The sequence below is a fragment of the Etheostoma cragini genome, chromosome 6 (genome assembly GCF_013103735.1).
Source record: "Etheostoma cragini isolate CJK2018 chromosome 6, CSU_Ecrag_1.0, whole genome shotgun sequence".
Taxonomy (NCBI): domain Eukaryota; kingdom Metazoa; phylum Chordata; class Actinopteri; order Perciformes; family Percidae; genus Etheostoma; species Etheostoma cragini.
The window spans coordinates 12,618,434-12,636,815 of NC_048412.1; the positions used below are offsets into that span (position 1 = coordinate 12,618,434).

At 39.7% G+C, this 18,382-nt stretch overlaps 1 protein-coding gene across 10 annotated transcripts in view; it reads right to left on the bottom strand.

Annotated features, from left to right (window-relative positions):
* LOC117945720 (protein MTSS 1-like) overlaps window positions 1-18,382 on the bottom strand; it is a 52,852-nt gene that overhangs the window by 31,684 nt on the left and 2,786 nt on the right. For all 10 annotated transcript variants that reach the window (XM_034873405.1, XM_034873403.1, XM_034873404.1 and 7 more), the window contains exon 3: window positions 12,732-12,805. In XM_034873405.1, coding sequence (XP_034729296.1) covers window positions 12,732-12,805 — 74 coding nt within the window. The remainder of the gene's footprint in view (window positions 1-12,731; window positions 12,806-18,382) is intronic.

Here is an 18,382-nt window from a genome sequence, read left to right on the forward strand (position 1 = left end):
TATATATATATATATATATTCACCATGCCTAAATCAAACTGTACTCTATATACTCTATAAAACTATATTCACCATACTGCAACTCAAACTAGCTATTAAGCTAACTGAAATAACACCATGCCAATCACTCGGTATGGTGAAGTGTATGTGACAATGTGGGGTTATTTTAATTCCAAAGGCCAAGGGAATTTTATCAGGCTTCATAGTATCCTGAAACCATGAAATAACTGGCCTTTAAAAATAAAAATGCGCCTTTAAGGAAGAACATTTATTTTTTAATACATTTAACACAATAATTAATTTAGTTATTCATTCACAAAGAAAATTGGTGTCCCTAAAAGGTTGGATTTTCCTAATTAACACCCCCCCCAAAAAAATGTCTTCTTTTTGATCAACATTAGCATTGGAGTGTAAAGTGATGCAAGCCACTGTATGTGTGTATGTATGTATGTATATATAAATATATATAGATAACTGTTCTTAAACGAATAACTCTATTCTTAAATATGAAATCTTTTATTACTTTTACTTCTGCAACCTGGTTTTTCCTTTCTCTGTCTCTGCCCCCCTATATGAAATCCAGAGTGAGTCTAAAAGTGTGTGCATGGAGATCTAGAACAAAAGCAGACTGTGTCCGGTTGCAGCCTGGCTGCTGGGATGTGGTCTTGTGTTGATGTGTTCAATGTAACTTTTATAGAAGGAGAAGCCCAAAACTAGCATGCACAATTACGACACATACACTTAGCTAAACACCACAGAGAGACACATAAACCAGTGCTTTAAGGTAAACAAACAAGCACATGCACACACAGTCAGCAGAAAGATGCAATGACACACACTCACAACACTTGTGTGTTCGAAGAAAATTTGGCTCTTGGGTTTCCCCAAAAGCCTCGGTAATACTCGCGCTTGACACAGTGGCGCGGGCCTCCATAGTTGGTGCTCACACTACAAGCATGCACAGAGAAGTTAAGGCTCAACGCGTATCAGAAATAGGGCAGATGCACAATGTAGTCGCGGTTGCATTTTTTAATTATCTTTCCGACATAATGCACCCCCCGCTGGCTGCCGCTCACATTGCTATTTAACAAGTGGAACTACTCAGAGGTAATTGGGCCCGTCCAGTTTAACTCCACATACTGTTGAGTTGATGTAGTTCATGTCAAAACGTTCGCTTTCTTCCGAGTCAACTTTTAAACAAACAGCTCCACCAAAACCGTCACCGCGGTGAGTCCGTTCTAATTGGACAACAACCAACAAGTTCTGTCAGCTCATCGTCGTGATATCAAACATCTGGACACATTGAAACGGTAAGTGAGTCTGTGTAACATAATATAAATTGGAAATAGTCTATAGATTTATTGTAGTCATTTGGGTTTTGGTTTCCCTGTAAAGAATGTTTTGTAATAATCATTGTTGTTCAGACAGACCTGCCCCCGCTGCTAAAACAAATGCGGAGTTGCCGTTTCATGGCTCGCGCACCTTGAGCCGGGAACACCACGGCGACCATAAACCTAGCTCTAGTTTCTCCTAAGCACACAAACACACAGAAGGGATGTTTTTAGCCCAGGGTTTTCTTCTAACTTAATATAAGAGGTGAAGATTTAGGACATGTTACGAACTGAGAATAAAATATCAATCAAAAATGACTAGGATTAACAGGTGTGCAACTTGGTCCTTTATTGATGTATGTCTTTACTCTTGTCTTTGTCATGGAAAATGACAAAAACATGTTTGTCAAGGCCACCAATGTGGTGTTTCACATTTACCATTTTTCAATAGATTAAATCCAAATGCACATGAAAAAACAGAAGCCAAACAAATATATAGAAGACAAGTCCTTTAATTCTTTCCACCAGAAAGGAGTATCTTTCTTAATAACTGCCAATCAAACCCCCTCAGAAAGACATTTGTCTTTGAGTTGATTTGTCATGCAAATGTGTTTCAAATTTGGCTTTGCATGTCAGGTGTTCTAAATCCGAAGCTTACTGGTCTAACCGGGTTTATGCTCAAACAAAAACAAAGAGCAAACACGTTGCATGCACACATAGTCAAGTCCACAATGGATTGTCTGATTCTTTTCTGGGTCAAACATACCCAAAAGGTGTTTGGCCTCCTCTCCTTTGTGTCTAAACACCATAAGCATTCTCTCTCTACTAGAGACAGAGTATCTTATGTCTTATCCTTTTTGTTCTACACATACACAGAAAAACATACACCCCCACATTTGTGTCCCTTAACTCAATGACAAGGGCGGTTTGGAGACTAACTCTAAAAAAGTTAATGTGCAGATGGTGTGGCTACCTTTTCCTTTTCTTGTATTTTCTCTATTAATGTGTTTTTTAGCTGAAAGCTAAATGGCAAGGCAAGTGAGTCTACCATGAGCCGTGACAAAAGAGTGCGACCCATACACTCTCAAACAGCAGAAAGAAAGACCAGCACTAAATCAGCCCCAGGAATGTGTGTATGTTAGTCTGAGAAAGGCAGAGATCAATTAGTCTATTTGATTGAAATATGTTGTGTATGTTTTGTCCATGTGCACAAAAGGGTGTGAAAGCTTGAATTAGTATGTAAGTCTATACGTGAGTTTGTGTTTTTAACCCATTAACTGATTGAATTGCTGGTTCTAGTGTTCTGTAAGATTCCCAGGATGGGGTCAGGGTGAACAGAAGAGAACAGAGGGTGGATTGAGAGGCACAGAGCTCGTCCAGTGGATGAGATCTAGCTATGGGCTGGACAGGGGACAGGACATGTACAGGGCCCGGCTGGTCTTGGACTGAAACTGGAACAGAACAGAACAGAGCCCTGTCAGAGAGTATACTGAGGCAGTGGGTTAGTTCAGGATCTAAGGTTGCTCTGTAACAGAGGCCAAGCCATGAACTGAGAGGGGCAAAGAGGAACAGGCTTGATTTTTTTTGTAGAGCTGTATGGGGGTCTGTCCATGGCAGAGCACACAGAGCCGGCTTAGAGAAATAAGCTCAAATAGGGACATAATTAGACTGGAGTCTGTTCCACCAGAATCATAAATTCAGTGCATGCTCAAGTAAAAATATATCTGCATTCAGGTAGAACTTGATGGATTATTCAGAGTTACTGTGAGCAGCTCAAAAGAAAAAGGTGTCCACTTATTTCAGACTGGAGCACTTCTTTACTTAAACTAAAATAGGCTGGATGTGCGCTAGTTCACAGTAATTATATGGCAAAGTGCCACTCAGCAAAAGGGGATGAGAGAGGGGGAACAGAGGCCTCACTGAGGAACAACCATGCACACAGTCACACAAGAATATGTGTAGCATGTTCTTGCCTGTATGTACACACATGCAGCCACAAGCTCAAATCCCAGCACACCACATGACAATCTACACATTTTTCACTATCCTCAGACTCAACTATTATAGAGATCTACAGTATCTAGGTTATGTATAAACTAATTATTTACCTGTCTTTCTCCCATTTAGACTTTGGATCTCAATGTTTCCTATCCACACCTAATGAATTTACCACAATGTCTGCCATGCATGCCATCGCTGTAACCCTGTTTTTAATCATTCTGAAAGCATCAACTAAAGACCTGAAAGAGAGTGATAATATGTGAATATATTATCTATGCCTGTAATAGTGACAGGCATAGAGAACAGTTAACAGTTGGGATAGCTTCTACCCTGCATTAGCAGAGGCACCAAGTGCATTACCAGATGACTGGAAATAGCGGGAGGTAAATCTTTAGACATCTGCTTTACAGCGCTACTTACCCTGAATATCTGCTAAACACAGTAACACAGCATAAATAACTATAAAACACAATATAATCTGCATTTGTGGACCTTTTGTTTTTTTTTGGAAACATTCTAGAAATACACTGCAGCTAGTTTAAAATGAAGTACATACACAACTCTAAATTGGAAGTTATTTTCGGGGGCTGAACTCATTGTAGGCACACCCGGGCCTCAGTGGAACTAAACTATTCCATAAGGAGGGGCGGCATTGATGTTAATGGGAGAGGTATTACAATTGGCTGAGGCTAGGCAGTATAGAGGTCAAAAAGATGGAGCACAGCTACTTTGTCACAACTAGAAGCAAGCTGGAAAATATGGAGCAATGAGATAAAGCATGGTCATGTACCTGTATGGTAAAATCAACACTGGATTCATTATTTTCATGAAAACATTCCTAACATTTGCAGTATACACAATTCCACACGGATTATTTCAACATTATAGCTGACTTCCTACTGTGGGATTTAGCATCGCACCCAGTACTTCAACGCACCTTAAGCATCTCAATTCCATAACCTCCACCTTTCGCCTCTCCATGTCTACTGAGACAACTCACTACAGTTTCATAAAGGCTGCAGCTTACTCAAAAATACTGGGCTGCTTCCACGCACCATACCTGGGAGGTTTATGTCTGGTTGATTTTTTAGTTTTTGACCACTGGCCCAAGGGGAAAGGTGGCTGTAACTGTCTGTCTATAAATGTGAATTAAAATCAGGTGCGAGATAAGAGGGACAGACACGAGGGTAATAAAGAAGTATAGCTGGATAACAGCAAGTATTATAATACTGACAACATGACGGCAATAATGACAGCAATAGCCAGCCTATTTAAAAAACAAACAGGATGTGTGTAAGAACTGGCTTATCTTACTCATTAAAGCCTAACAACAATGTTAAAGTAGACATCTATGTCATAAAAATAAAATGCATGACAGAAAGAATTATTTGACAATACATTTTAAAGCAATACTCATTGTGACCACACACACACACACAGTAGGCTGTGGGCTAATACTGTACATAGAAGTCTTAGGTATTTTAGCCTATTTAGCCCCTAAGCACTTATTGAGGAGCTAAAAAGGCTAATTGTTGAAAGAGAATAATTTATTTTTAATTTATTTATTTATTTATTTTTTTTTTAAAGCAAAATTCTTTACAAGGAAACAATATCTGATCATGTACACACTTTTATTGATATGGAGCTGTTTAAATTGGATGTAATGATCACTTTATGGTTTAATATTCTTCCTGAAAACGATTACTGGATGGGTGACTGGATGATTCAAGTAATTATTGCCTCTAAAACATGTTTGTACAACGTAATGATCTTTTTAGGTCCAAACAGGCTTCTACATGCTAGCTCTGCAGCAGGTGTCTATTTCATCTCGACAGAGACAGACGTGTCCAAACAGACTCACAGTAGAGCTGCTGACAGAGCCACTGGTATTAATTTATACACACACAAACACACACACAGACACACTAACACACGCTATGTGAACACACACCTATACACTCTACATGCGCAGACAGTGGCCTGACAGCTGCAAAATATCACGTGACCCCAGCTTGTTATTTTTATGACTGTGAACAAATTTTGCTATGGGTGGTGTGAGAAATTTGTGTTTTGTGTGTGTGTGTGTGTGTGTGTGTGTGTGTGTGTAAATCTGTTTTTGATCATGCAACAAGCAAGAACAACGCAACTCCTGGTAGTTCTTTCCTCCCGCAGTGGTTTTCAAGGTTGAACTGAGATTTGAAAAAGGACCATTGGAAGCCTCAAACATGCAATCTAATTACATCCCAAAACTGGTCAAACTTGCTCTAAGTAATCCTAGTGAGACTGTCTACAAAAGGGATACCTGTGAATACCAGTAACATACCATAGTCTACTAACCTTAGATAATAATGGCCTTACATAACAATAGGCCATTCTTAGAAAGGGTCTAAATTGCATTAGTGTGTTATTTTTAACATCTGCTCTCCTTGTCTGGTCAGTTGTACGGAATGACCTCGTATCACTGAACAGCCTGGTGGCCATCAGCTGTTTCACCATGGCTGAGTCAAAAAAAATTGCACGTACCCACTCTGTCACTCTCACACTCACTTGTTGAATGGAATACCACAAAACTGCTATATGAACATGCACGCACGCACGCACGCACGCACGCACATACTCATACCCAGTCACACAGAAACAGACACATACACCAACCCATTATGCGCAGAAGGAAACTATGACGAAAGTATAATTTGATACAAAACAGAGAGAAGAAGGGGCTCTACATGGAAAACAAAATGGCACTTGATGAAACAAGAGAAAGGATTATACTTTTGGTTTCTCTGTTCTTCTATGTCTGATATCTCTTTATCTCTCTCTCTCTCTTCACAAATTCAATAGGGCTTTGTCTCATTTGTTACCAAAGACTAGTAAGGTTTCAAGTTTTTTTAGAGGGAGAAAATTTGGTTCCGACTGCCTGGTTTTGTCTCAGCCCAAAAACAAAAAAAGCTGAAATGAAAATCCCAAAATCCCAATCAGTCTTGCTTTTTTCAATAATTTTTTGGTTTTGTCTGTAAAATGAATTCTTAAGATTGACTTGCAAGGCGTAATACCTTCCAAAGAAAGCAGGTGTACGTTAGAGTGCCGGTAATGTGGCATTACCCTGTAATTGGATTTAACTGACCCATCTTCAAATATTTTCTAATCTGCTTACTTACCTATTAGGGGTGGAAAAAAGAATTAGATCTGAGATACATCATGATTCTCTCTTAAACTACTGGGCGCTGATGAAAAAAAAAAGACCAGTGGAATTTAGAGGGCTCTCCACTGGCTACTTTTATATACTGCAGTGAAGTCCCATTTTGGGGGAGGTGGTAAGGAGGTGAGGAGATTATTGACAGAATAGGAAGTGAGTCAATGTGAGCCATTCTGCGTATTTAATTAGTAGATTCATGCAACCAAGATTGCTTAACCTATTTAAACAAGTGCTAAAAGCACGCCCGTAATGATGAAAGATTTATTTTGTATGCACCATGACTATAGGTATTGTTATGGATATGCTCAGATTCAGTTTATACAAATGTAAAACATAAATGTAAGTGAATCACTTTGAACTGTTTCCATTTTGGAATCAAACCCTTTGTAGGGTGGCCATGCACATCTGCAGCAAGAATAGTTTTGAGATCAAATCAGAGCACCTTGGATTAAAAGCTTATTGAATGGTGAAACAACTAAAGATGCCTTGCCCTATTGTCTGAAGCATCACGTTGTTCCATTCAGAAAATTCACAAACACCACTCTGCAACAGCTTAATTTACAGCCTCCTGGACATTGTTCCGTGTGGCCTGATGTCCGAGTACTTCTATGAAGTCAGACCCAAAACATAGACGGACACATGTGTATGTCTCATGTTCTTCAGTTAATGAGTGAGAGGTTAGTGTGAAGACGGAAAACAAAGTAAATAAAAGCAAAAAAACAAAGATGCAGCCTAATCTTCTGTACAGGAATTGCTACAGGCTAGACAACTTTGAACATGTAAAAATGGGGAAACAAAAAAAGTTAGCTGTGGAAATATCTTTTTGTTAATATGACACCTTAAAATAACAGACTAAAATAGGCTTTATCTTTCTAATACCCATATTCAATTTGTTCCACGTACATTATTACACATAGGTACACACATACAACACATACAGTAACCATTGCTTTAGACACTGCTAAAAAAAAGTGTCTGATCCATTTTGAAACTACATGGAGTAGCCAACACTAAGCTGTCCATACTCCGCACCTACGGCTAAAACAAACAGAGCTGCAAAGACAAAAACAGAAGGCACAAAGCAAACAAGTGGATGTATACATTTCCATTATGACTAAGAAGATCAGGAAAAGGGCAGTTTCATTTTGAGTGAAATTAAATATGAAAATGACATTATAAGAATACGTATAAAATGATAAGGAATAAAAACTATGCCTTCACATTGCACAGAAGTTCAAAAAGCAGCTAAAATACTACTACAAATGTGCGGAAGTGGGGAGATGCCAAAGCACCCTTTAATGTACTTTATCAGACTGGGACAACAAAGCAAAGGGAGCCCTTTGTGTATGAAGCAAGTCCAAATCCGAACAGACCCCAACAGAGCACAGGGAAACAGGTGGTTTTGGTTAATCCCCTGTCTGTACACATTTCATGTTCTTTGAATGAACCCATTTAAATGTGTAGAGGTGTGGGATCATCTATGATTATAAGAACATAGCTCTGTTTATTTGCAATTGTGTACATACATACTGTACGTGTTCATGTACGTGTTCTTGCTAAGCCAGCAGATCTAGTCTTTGTTGTGTCCGTGCTCATTGTCAGTTCCAATTCACTCTGAATAACAGAGCACAACAGAGGGAAAAAATGACTTAAGTCTCTCTTTCTTTCATTCAGACTTTCTCCACTTAGCATTTCAGTTTATTTTATTTCACTCAACGGCGTACTAGTAAGCTGCTTTACCTTTACAATTATTGACAATGAAAAGAAGAATATGCACTCATTGTGAGTTTATTTTGGATAATACATTAAATCTTGCATCTTAATCCTCAGTTCTTTTCTAACCCTAACTAAGCTCTAACTGGGTATCCTCAACCTGGTCCACGTAATGCAAAAACTGGCACAGCGTTCCAGACTTAAAGGGTTCCTACTCTGTTCATCTTTATGAACACATCTGGTTTTCATAAATCAGCTACACAAACAGAATGTTACAGCTAATAATTATGTGACGCAACAAACATTAATTAAACCATTTCCAAAACTCAGTCAAAGGCTTTTTACAACGCCACAATGATTAGCTAATGCAATGAGCATTTACCAATGTTCACTGGAAGATTGTTTCACAATCCCAGGGTGCTTTGCATGAAACTACAGCTATATTGCTCACACACGGTTCTCACCATAAATCATCAGGCATATTGTAATCAAAAAGCCCCTTGCATTAATGTTAAGATGATTATGTTGTGGTGTATTTAGATTATTTGCAAATATGAGTTGGAGGAGTGAAAAGAGAGAAAGTTGCCCAATTTATTATTAGGTCCAATGTGTTAGGAAGTGTATCAACAATATCGAGGATGTAACAAGGACATGTTTGAATATGACTTATGCAGCTGCTGAGCAGGCATGAGAGAGCAACTCCAACAGCCTGTCAACACTGATAATAACACTGTCTGTGCTAAATTATAATTTGAGAACAGTGGAATAAATTATTCTTGCTAGCAAGATATTTAAAAAGTTGTGAATAGGCCATAGTTGTTGCAACCTAAGAGATTTATAAATTCAATGGCAATTCTCGGCAAAAGCTCAGAAGCTGTAAATAAAGTGTTTTCCTGTTACTTTAGTGTCTTTTAAGAGCCTGAACTCAAATGAAATCATTGAGGATTATGGAAGAGGTGCCCTGCCACGCATATTTCATTACTTTGTGGTACTATCTGAAGTTTTTTGTAGCCTTGGTTACCTTGTTTCAAGCCATTCTAGCGTGGTATAGAAAGCCTGCAGGAAGACTCAGCACAACTAATGACAACTGGCACAATTAATGACAACTGGCACAATTCTCTAATTGTGCCAGTTGTCATTAATATTCAATGAGCTAAACTGCTTGATTCTGATTGGCTAACAGCTAGCCAATGAGAGCCTGGCTATCAGCATCCTTTACCCAGTGCAACTGGGAGAGCTCATGGATAGTGATGAGCTCATGCAACATGACATCAGACTGACAGCTTTTGGAATTGGCCTGATTTCTCTGCTTGTTTCTTTTCAGTGGCTAGAGCTGACAGAGGAGGCAGCAGTTCATTTTCACATTCACGACATAACACAAACACATATGGACCTGACATATTTCAAAAATGCAAGTAAAAACGTTTTTTTGTGGCAGGGCACCTTTAAAGGACCTGCACCTACCTTTCAGATATTGAACCTATGACACAAGTGAAGGAAACAGATCACTACTGGTGTTTCAACATCCTGGAAGCTGAAATTCATATGGGAGTTTTTGGATATCCTTCTTTGTTAGACGTTGTTCTTTGACAATTCTAATACTGTAACAGCATGCACTACAAATGGAAAAAGTCCCGTATTCAGTTGGTGTTCAATACTGTAAAAGTATTCCAAGGAGTGAAAACATCTTTTACTGTGGGTATAAAGACAAATGTTTCAAATTCATAACTGCAACATAACTGCAAAGAATGTTTAATCCGTAGTTAATCATGCCCAGGTGTTATCCACATTGGGAACTGGGTGAACTGGAAATGGACTGGTACTTAAATGGAAGGGTTAAAAAAATTAAAATAAACTATTAAATGTTTGGTATGCACATTTTACACATCAATATTTCTACAAAGCTGCACATGCAAACACAACATTGCAGTCCATGGTCCAAGTTGTTAAAAGAAAACTCACTGTTAATTTGTCTTTCAATCTTCTGATCATCTTGCTTCACGGATAAAACAGCTCAGAGGAAGTTTCATCTAAACACTTATAAACATAACCGCGGTCATATATCAAAGTCTGCGGAGTTTAGTGATCAACCCTTGATTTTTTACGAGCTGCCATCGATGCCAATATCTGCAAGGCTATGCAACGATTCAACGGCGGTCGAAAACTTTGTTCTCCTGATTGAGAGACTAATCAACATTTAACATGTAAACTAATCTCAAATCAAATCTCTGGCAACCTTTATCTGTGTGCACTTTTATTTTTTATTATTATTATTATTATTATTATTATTATTGAACAGTATCTATGGTATGGTGGTAAGGAGAATAAAAGTGTTAAACTTTAGTCTCTTAACACTCATGCACACCTTTGATCCGCAAACGCCTGATTTCCGTGCTGTTATCATGGTGATGTCTGTAGGAAGCTGGTTAAGATTTGGAGACAAACAGGGGGATAAGAAGCAAGAAGATGGAGATAGATATAAAGGATAGAGGTGAAAAAGTCATTATCTATGTATATAATGGGGCCTCAGCAGCCTCTGGCTAATCATGATGAGCAAGCAGAAAATGGTGTGTGTAGGTCTGTACGATATCTGATCTAGATGTAAAACCCTGCAGATGCTTTTTAACTTCAAAGCTACTGTAGCACGCAGACACGCATGCACGCACGCACGCACGCACACAGCTACCCCGGGCGCGCCTAGAGGTCCATTACATGTGCATAACTGTTTTGTAGAGGCAGTAGATTCCAACAGAGCAGTTTGGTGACAAATGAGTCCACAGTAAAGTATACTCCAGAGATCAAGTTTTTAATCTTTTTCCTTCACAAACAGTACTGTTGCAGTGGCTGACCTAAATTTCTATCCAATTTTGAATGCCTCTGAGCTACCAGAAACCACAAAAACCATAGTTCTAGTATTTTTAACAATACTTTTCATAATAATCATTTTAAGTTAACTTTAGAGGTATTGAGAAAAACTTTCTTTCAGACTAAATCTCCTGCCTTCTAGCAACTGTTCAGAGGCCTTTAAATTAGCTTAGTACATCCCAACTTAACAAACAAGAAGAAAATAAACATGACGTTACACCTGTTGGTCATTAAAGAAGCTATTAGAGCTCTCTGGAGCACAGCCAATTCAAAAAGTCTCTAATCACTATGAAATGGAAGCATCAAATAGCCCTAAGACAACCATTAGGCAGACAAGATCTGTGTGTGTGTGTGTGTGTGTGTGTGTGTGTGTGGGTGTGTGGGTGCGTGCGTGCGTGCGTACTCTCTCGAGATAGGACTGCTGTTAGATCTAGTATGAGTTTTCATTAAAACAGTTAGCCCAAATTAGTATTTCCCAGATAGTTGAGGTACTTCAAAGAATAAGTTAAGCTGAAGGGTGTTATGAGCTCTGAACTAGTCTAAGAGGATTTTAAATTCCATAGTTTTAGAAATAAAGAATAATACAGATAAGAAGATAATGATATACGTATTAAAAGCTATTTGTTTTTGTTGTCAAAGCATTTGTAAGCTCTTGCAAAGTATGATAAGCTAAGAAAACAAAAAAACTTGGCGACATAAGAGGTGGAAAACAAATGTGGTGCCCTTACAGCATACCTCACCCATCTAAGGTATCTTACTGTATGTATCACTCTATCTGTGATACAGATGGCAGTGTGCATTATAACACATTATCCACTCTGACCCGTGTTCTAGCTCAGGTGGACAGCGAAGGCTGAGCAACAGAACACAAATATGATAAGGGTGTTGTGTTATGCGATACTGCTAACCTAAGGTACAGTATGTAGAGAGAATAGAAAGTGATGAAAGAGCAGATGAAAGATGACACAGCGCTGTTCAGCTGACTGAATCTGACTCCTTCGCAGCTAACATTTATACGGTGTGTGTTAGACAGAGAAAGAGGCAGAGGGAGAAGGATGACTCCCTGTACGCGCCATCTCTCGCCTCCCTCTCTTTCTCTCTGCAGTGAGTTAGGTGATGAATGTGTGTGCCTGTCTCAGTTCCTATTAATAGTAATAATAGTATGGAGCAGTGCTGGAGGTGTCAAAGCTAGGGAGGGATGAGATCTCTCACACTCTTTCTTTCCCTCTCATACGCATACAGAGTTACAGCTGTCCCTACGGGAGAGTCCAGATGTAGCAGAGGTGGAGTGTCTGGGTGGTTGGGGGAGGGGGGTAGAGGTTGAAGACAAAGCCAGCAGCAGAACTTCAAACAGCATAGTGAGGGATTTACTACCCATACGATAAAGCAAACAACCCACAGAACGTCTCAGCACAGTGAGGTGAAAGACTGGACTTGCACAGTAGGGCTACACAGACAAACATACTGACACGTAGGTGCCCAGACACACATACCACATACTGTTAAACAATGACTTAACTGATTTACCCCGGCAGCACTGTGCTACACGGTGTCCACTCTGTATTTTGCCGTAGAAGACCACTGTTCCTACATTCAAGCCTATGGATCTGTGTACAAATTCCTACCTCGTGAGTTGGTGGCCAGGTCGGCCACTTTCTGAAAGGCATCCAGGAAAGCCGCCACAGCAACCACCGTCGCCCTGGGGGAAAAAGGAAGACAGAGGTTTAGAATCACATTTCACTGATGTAACAACAACAACAACATACAATACTAAGTTTTATAAAAATTAAAAATGGTCAACACAAACTGGTCAGGGGAAGAAAATATCAGGCCTTGTTTTTTCTCTGATAGGTACAGAAAAAATCATTTTAGAAAATGCAGGTATATATGGTAGTGTCCAGATGTTCTGTGAGCATGGGAGTAAGTAAAAACGTAACGGTGCCCTGCTGTGTGGGGAATGTGATTACTTTATAGACTGCTGGATTGTGTCCGGCTCAGCAGAGCAGCTCTTTAGCCAAAATTGTCGCACTTACAGGTGTCAATGTGGGATCTACCCTGTTCAGCTCTGAAGTGGAAACTTGTGGGGAGTTCACATTTCATACCTGCTTCCCTCTAATGTAAGGTTTACAGAGTATTTACATATTGCAGTCCAAAAAAAAAAGAAAAAACATAATAAAGAAAGGGCTAAATGCAATTTGTCATTAAAAAAGGTAGAGGAAGCTTGTGAGATGACTTTCTGTTTTACTCTTTAAATACACAATCTTGCAGGTATCCCGACTGATTGCCTGTCTGGCTGCCTGATTGACCAGTTATTTTGCAAGCTGGCAACAGGCTGCCTCATTAGCAGTGGCAAATACTAACTAACTGGGAAATAATGACTGTTCTACTTCAGAAACAACAGGCCTCTCATGATTAAGATCACAGGTATGGAGATGACGCTCTTAGTGTGAGTATGTACGTATGCACATGCATGTATGAGAAATCTGATCTCAACAGAAACAAGACAACCTTAACTGGCAAATACTGTCTTGTCTACTTCAGAAACAACAGGCCTCTCATGATTAATATCACAGGTATGGAGATGACGCTCTTGGTGTATGCTTGTGCGTGTAGGCCCATGTGATATCTGTTCTCCTCAACAGAGACAAGACTACCTATCAGTCGTGCATGCTTTTCCCAAGCACGTTCAACCAAAAAAAGCATGTTTGTTCTAACCTTGAGTGTCTTCATTTATAAACACCTGTTATCTTCCAAGAGCCAACAGTTTCAAGGACCAACAGTTTAAAGCCAGGAGTTTCCATAATTAGGCTAAACAACAGCTGAATACAGGTTGCTGGCGACTGTCAAGTTTGACTTGCAGATGAAACACACATGTTTTCAATCCTTAATATTCCAACAACAGGTTTCCTGACTATGTTGTTCCCTGTGTGTCCCAAGACACATGTAAGGCTATGGCAGGCTCTGATAAATGGTCTCTGGGGTAGAGTGAAATTATTATAGGGGAAGTGTTTCGGTTGTACACATAAAAGTCTGTTTACAGATCTTGGGAAGTACTACTGCATATGTGAGGCGTCGTAAGAAAAAAATGAGTTTCCTGACCTGTGTAGCCCCGTCCTCATCTCAGCTTGATGCTGGGCCTCAGGGCTGCATTAGCCGCTACTAGCATTACACACCGACATCTCTGATCGAACTGCCGGCAGTGGAGAGGCAATGTGGATCATGTAGGTGTCACGTTTTGACAAAAAACAAGAATGCGTGGAATAGAAAAGATTTTTTTGATGCTTTTTTTGGCAACTGTCCATTGTGATTGTGAAAAAAAATGTTATACAAGTGCAATGCTAAATCGGTGGAGTAGTCCTTTATTGCATGTCTTTTGGGGTGGGAGGAAACTGCAGCACCCTGGGGTTCCAACCCAGGAGCAGTTCTAACCACATTGCCATCGTGTTTTATAGAAGATTTATAACATAAGACCGAAGGTGTATTGTGCTAAGAGTATGTTCCTAATGCTGAGTTGCTAAGTACTTTTAAAAAGTCTTTTCTCAATTGTTTCAAGACCTTTTAAAGTCGTTACTTGCTTAATTGTGTTGCAGTTAACATCTCGGAGGGGCCAACCACAAGGTTAACAGAAAGGGGAAACAGCACACTGATCCACTGATAAAAAACTCGGATCCAAAACTTAATTGAGGCCTACACATTCTTCTACATTCAAGTGACAGCCAATGCTTAGCATTCAGTCAATGATTGAACAGTCACTTCCTTAAACACACAAAAACATAATTTAATATTGGCTAATAAGCGCTGTGTTGTTATAGAGCTGACCAGAAGATCCAAGGGTGTGTCCTGCAAATGGAAAAAGAAACACTCACAGAGGCACACACAGATTCCATTCTATTTAAAGTCCTGTGCGGCCTCCAGAGCAACCTCCAACTGATACGTCTCCACTAATTCATACTATACACTATTGCTGCGTGGATTATATTTTACATGCACTAGCAGAAGTCTTGTTCAGTCAGGATTTTTGTATTAAATCCAAAACAGGTTTGTGTGGGAAGTGGTTTCAATAGAAGCCTACTTTTAGTATTAGTGGCCCCAGCCCTCTTAAATACAATGTGCAGTAGTTTAAAATTACAAGCCATGATCATCTGCTCTAATCTGTTCCATGCTTTTACAAGAGAAACGCCAAACTATTAAACTGGTTCACTGCACATTCGATGAAAACCTGGGAAAAGTTGTCAACATTAGGAGCGAAAAACAACGGCTTTACATTTGACAGTGAAATGTTGAATAGGCAGCACTGAAAAAATAAAACATTCAAATCATTTTTTCTTTGTCTGGCTCAATCAACTGTGAAATTAGGTAACCTCTCAATAAAAAATTAAATGAATACTTAGTTGCACTAAAGGCAGAATATAATTAGGTTTTAATAACAGCTCTGACAGTCAGCCAAAAAGCCTCTAGACTTCTGTGGCTGTAAGAATTTAAAAAAAGAAGCACTGCTGCTATAAGCCTTTAGCTCTGCACAGTGCTCTAACAATGACCTGACTGCTACCAATGGCCTTAAAATGCCCCGGTCCTGGAGTCAAGACAAACAACCTTAACATATCTATTCCGCAAGGCCTAGGCCAAGCCAATCTAAACTCCCCGTAGACCCCGGCGTAGTATAGTTCAGTGCTCTTTCTGACAATGATACATTCAGCACTGCTGCCCCCTTCTATTCTTAGTTCAACAGAAACTGGAATGTGACTGCAGTAAATCTCAATCTTAGAAAGAGGTTGTGTTTAACTCCTTCTATTTGACACAGCATACCAAGACTCAGGACAGAGATAGTCCTTTGAGTGTGCTTTAGGAGATTTTTATACTGTATGTGTCTGTTGATCTACCCATCCATCTAACAATCTACTTGTCCATCTGCCGCCCTTCTTGAGCCCAAATAAGTTTTATAAACCATAGAGTTCTTAAGCTGAATTTGGAGGTGGTTTTGAGGTGGTCTGTTTCTCCACAAAATTAACTTCTGAGCAGAAGGAGGAAGGCCTATGTATACGCCTAGCTCTGACACAGCTGCATCAACCATGACCCACCAAACAGACCCAACACTGAAAGGACTGTGATTAGAAATCAGCAAGCCTATATTCCACCCTGCCCTACTTCTTCAAAGCTGTTCTGAGTGCATGCATGTGTGTGTGTGTGTGTGTGTGTGTGTGTGTGTGTGTGTGTGTGTGTGTGTGTGTGTGTGTGTGTGTCTGCTGCTTAAAACCAGAATGGACAGAAAAAAAAAAACACAATTTTTGGACCGAAAAATGACAGAAAAGGCCCAACACTGTAATTGGTTGATTTCCTAGTTGCTTGTGAGAGGGTAGCAGAGGGTCTAAATTACAGAGTAGTCTGCCTTAGGACGTCATTACACACACAGACAAATCCCGATACTACTGCTGGCTAGTAACTTATGCGGGCTGAGGAGGGTAGGTGGGTTTGTTGCGTTTTACTCTGTGTGTGTGTGTGTGTCCCAGTCCTCAAGCAGATTATAGAGGTCCTTGGGTGGGGGGGGTCATGCTGTAGTCAAAGGGGCTAGTTGGCCAACGTTTTAGTGACTGGAGACAGGCTTTAAAGCGGACAGAAAAAGCCTTATTTGTAGGTCACCGCAAGCAAGCCAAGATGGCCCTCTTGTTAGCGCGACAGCAGCAAGGGCATTGTGACAGCCAGCCATATGCCACAACCACTGCCGCCTGGAGCAGGGCGGGAGCCAAGCTTAATCGGGCAAAAGCTAGCCTAAAATACCAAAACATGGTTTTCTTTCCATGTATAACTGTAAAGCGAGTGGGATTAGATTTCACTATAATTGTGTACCTCATTTGTATTTCATGTGACACATAAAATTAATTGATGAAGAAGGAATTGATCTTTTCTGGGAGAAGCATGTGACTAATCCTGATAGAGCAGAAAAGTGATGTAATGCTGTATGAAGAATTATATAGGACAGTATATACTGTATAAGTATAGGACAGTAATTAGGGCTGCACGATATGAGCAATGCGATACGGTTGTTGAATATCGCAATAACGATTATTCTTGCTATAAGTAAACAGATATTATAGTGTACTCGGTTTGGTTGCTTTCAGTACTCTGCTTAAATATATGAAACTGCTTGTTGAATTTAAAACAAACAAAAGGACTATTTTTTTATTACTTTTTGGGGGCATTTTTTAGCCTTTATTTTTGACAGGACAGATAAAGACATGAAAGGGGAGAGAGAAGGGGAACGACATTCAGCAGAGGGCCACCAGTCGTAGTTGAACCCGGGCCCGCTGTGTTGAGGAATGAACCTCTATATATGGGCGCCTGCTCTACCAACTGAGCCATCTGGGTGCCCTATTGTACAAATTTAACATTGAATTTAATATAAAAGGAATCACTAAAAAAAGAATCTTTTTAAATTGTAGTTTTCTACAGACAATTTCTTTCAACTAACACAAAGACTCTGAGTGTGTTTCAGCAGTATATTGCAGCCTTTTGCGATGTGTATATTGCGCTAGTTGATATTGCTATAACAATTTAAAAAGATAAAAGTATATATTGTGCAACTCTGACAGTGATCGTACTCTATTATAAAATTGTTTTATAGTGGACAAAAGGAAACTTTTCACAAGCATCTCCATCATCAAGCTGCCACAAACATACTATGACTGGATAAAAACACATTGACATGCTGCAGGTTCAACTCACCTTTTCACCAGTACAATTACTGCTCGATTTATTTCTTTTATCATTTCCGCCAGTGCCCAGACAAACAGACATCCCACTGCCAAACAACCCGTCATTAGCAACAAGGCCACAAATACTCCCCTGAGCTGTGGCATGGCAGGGTCACATATTTAACCCCTGAATGATGGAGACACTTGAATAACAAATCACCATTAATCAGCCTTTAAACTGAGAAAATAGAAGAATGGGACAGTGAGTGGCCCCTGGAAAGTATTGTTAAGTCCCTAAGCCTTTATACAACTGTCACTGTTAGTCTGTCTCAGGACACGTGGACACTTAAATGGCTAGAGAACTGCCATGCATAGTTAATCAAAGATTAATTTAGACCACAGGACATCCATATTTATAGTACTTGCTGGACAATAAGCTTTTATTTCAGCTGTCATCAGGTGTTTGTCTGCTGACACGTGGCCACTTAAAACCAACTAACAGAAGTGACTGGGACTGGCATTGATTGTTCACAGAAGACTTGGAATCATTTTGGCGGAAGGTGTGGAAATTTACAGCATTAGAAATA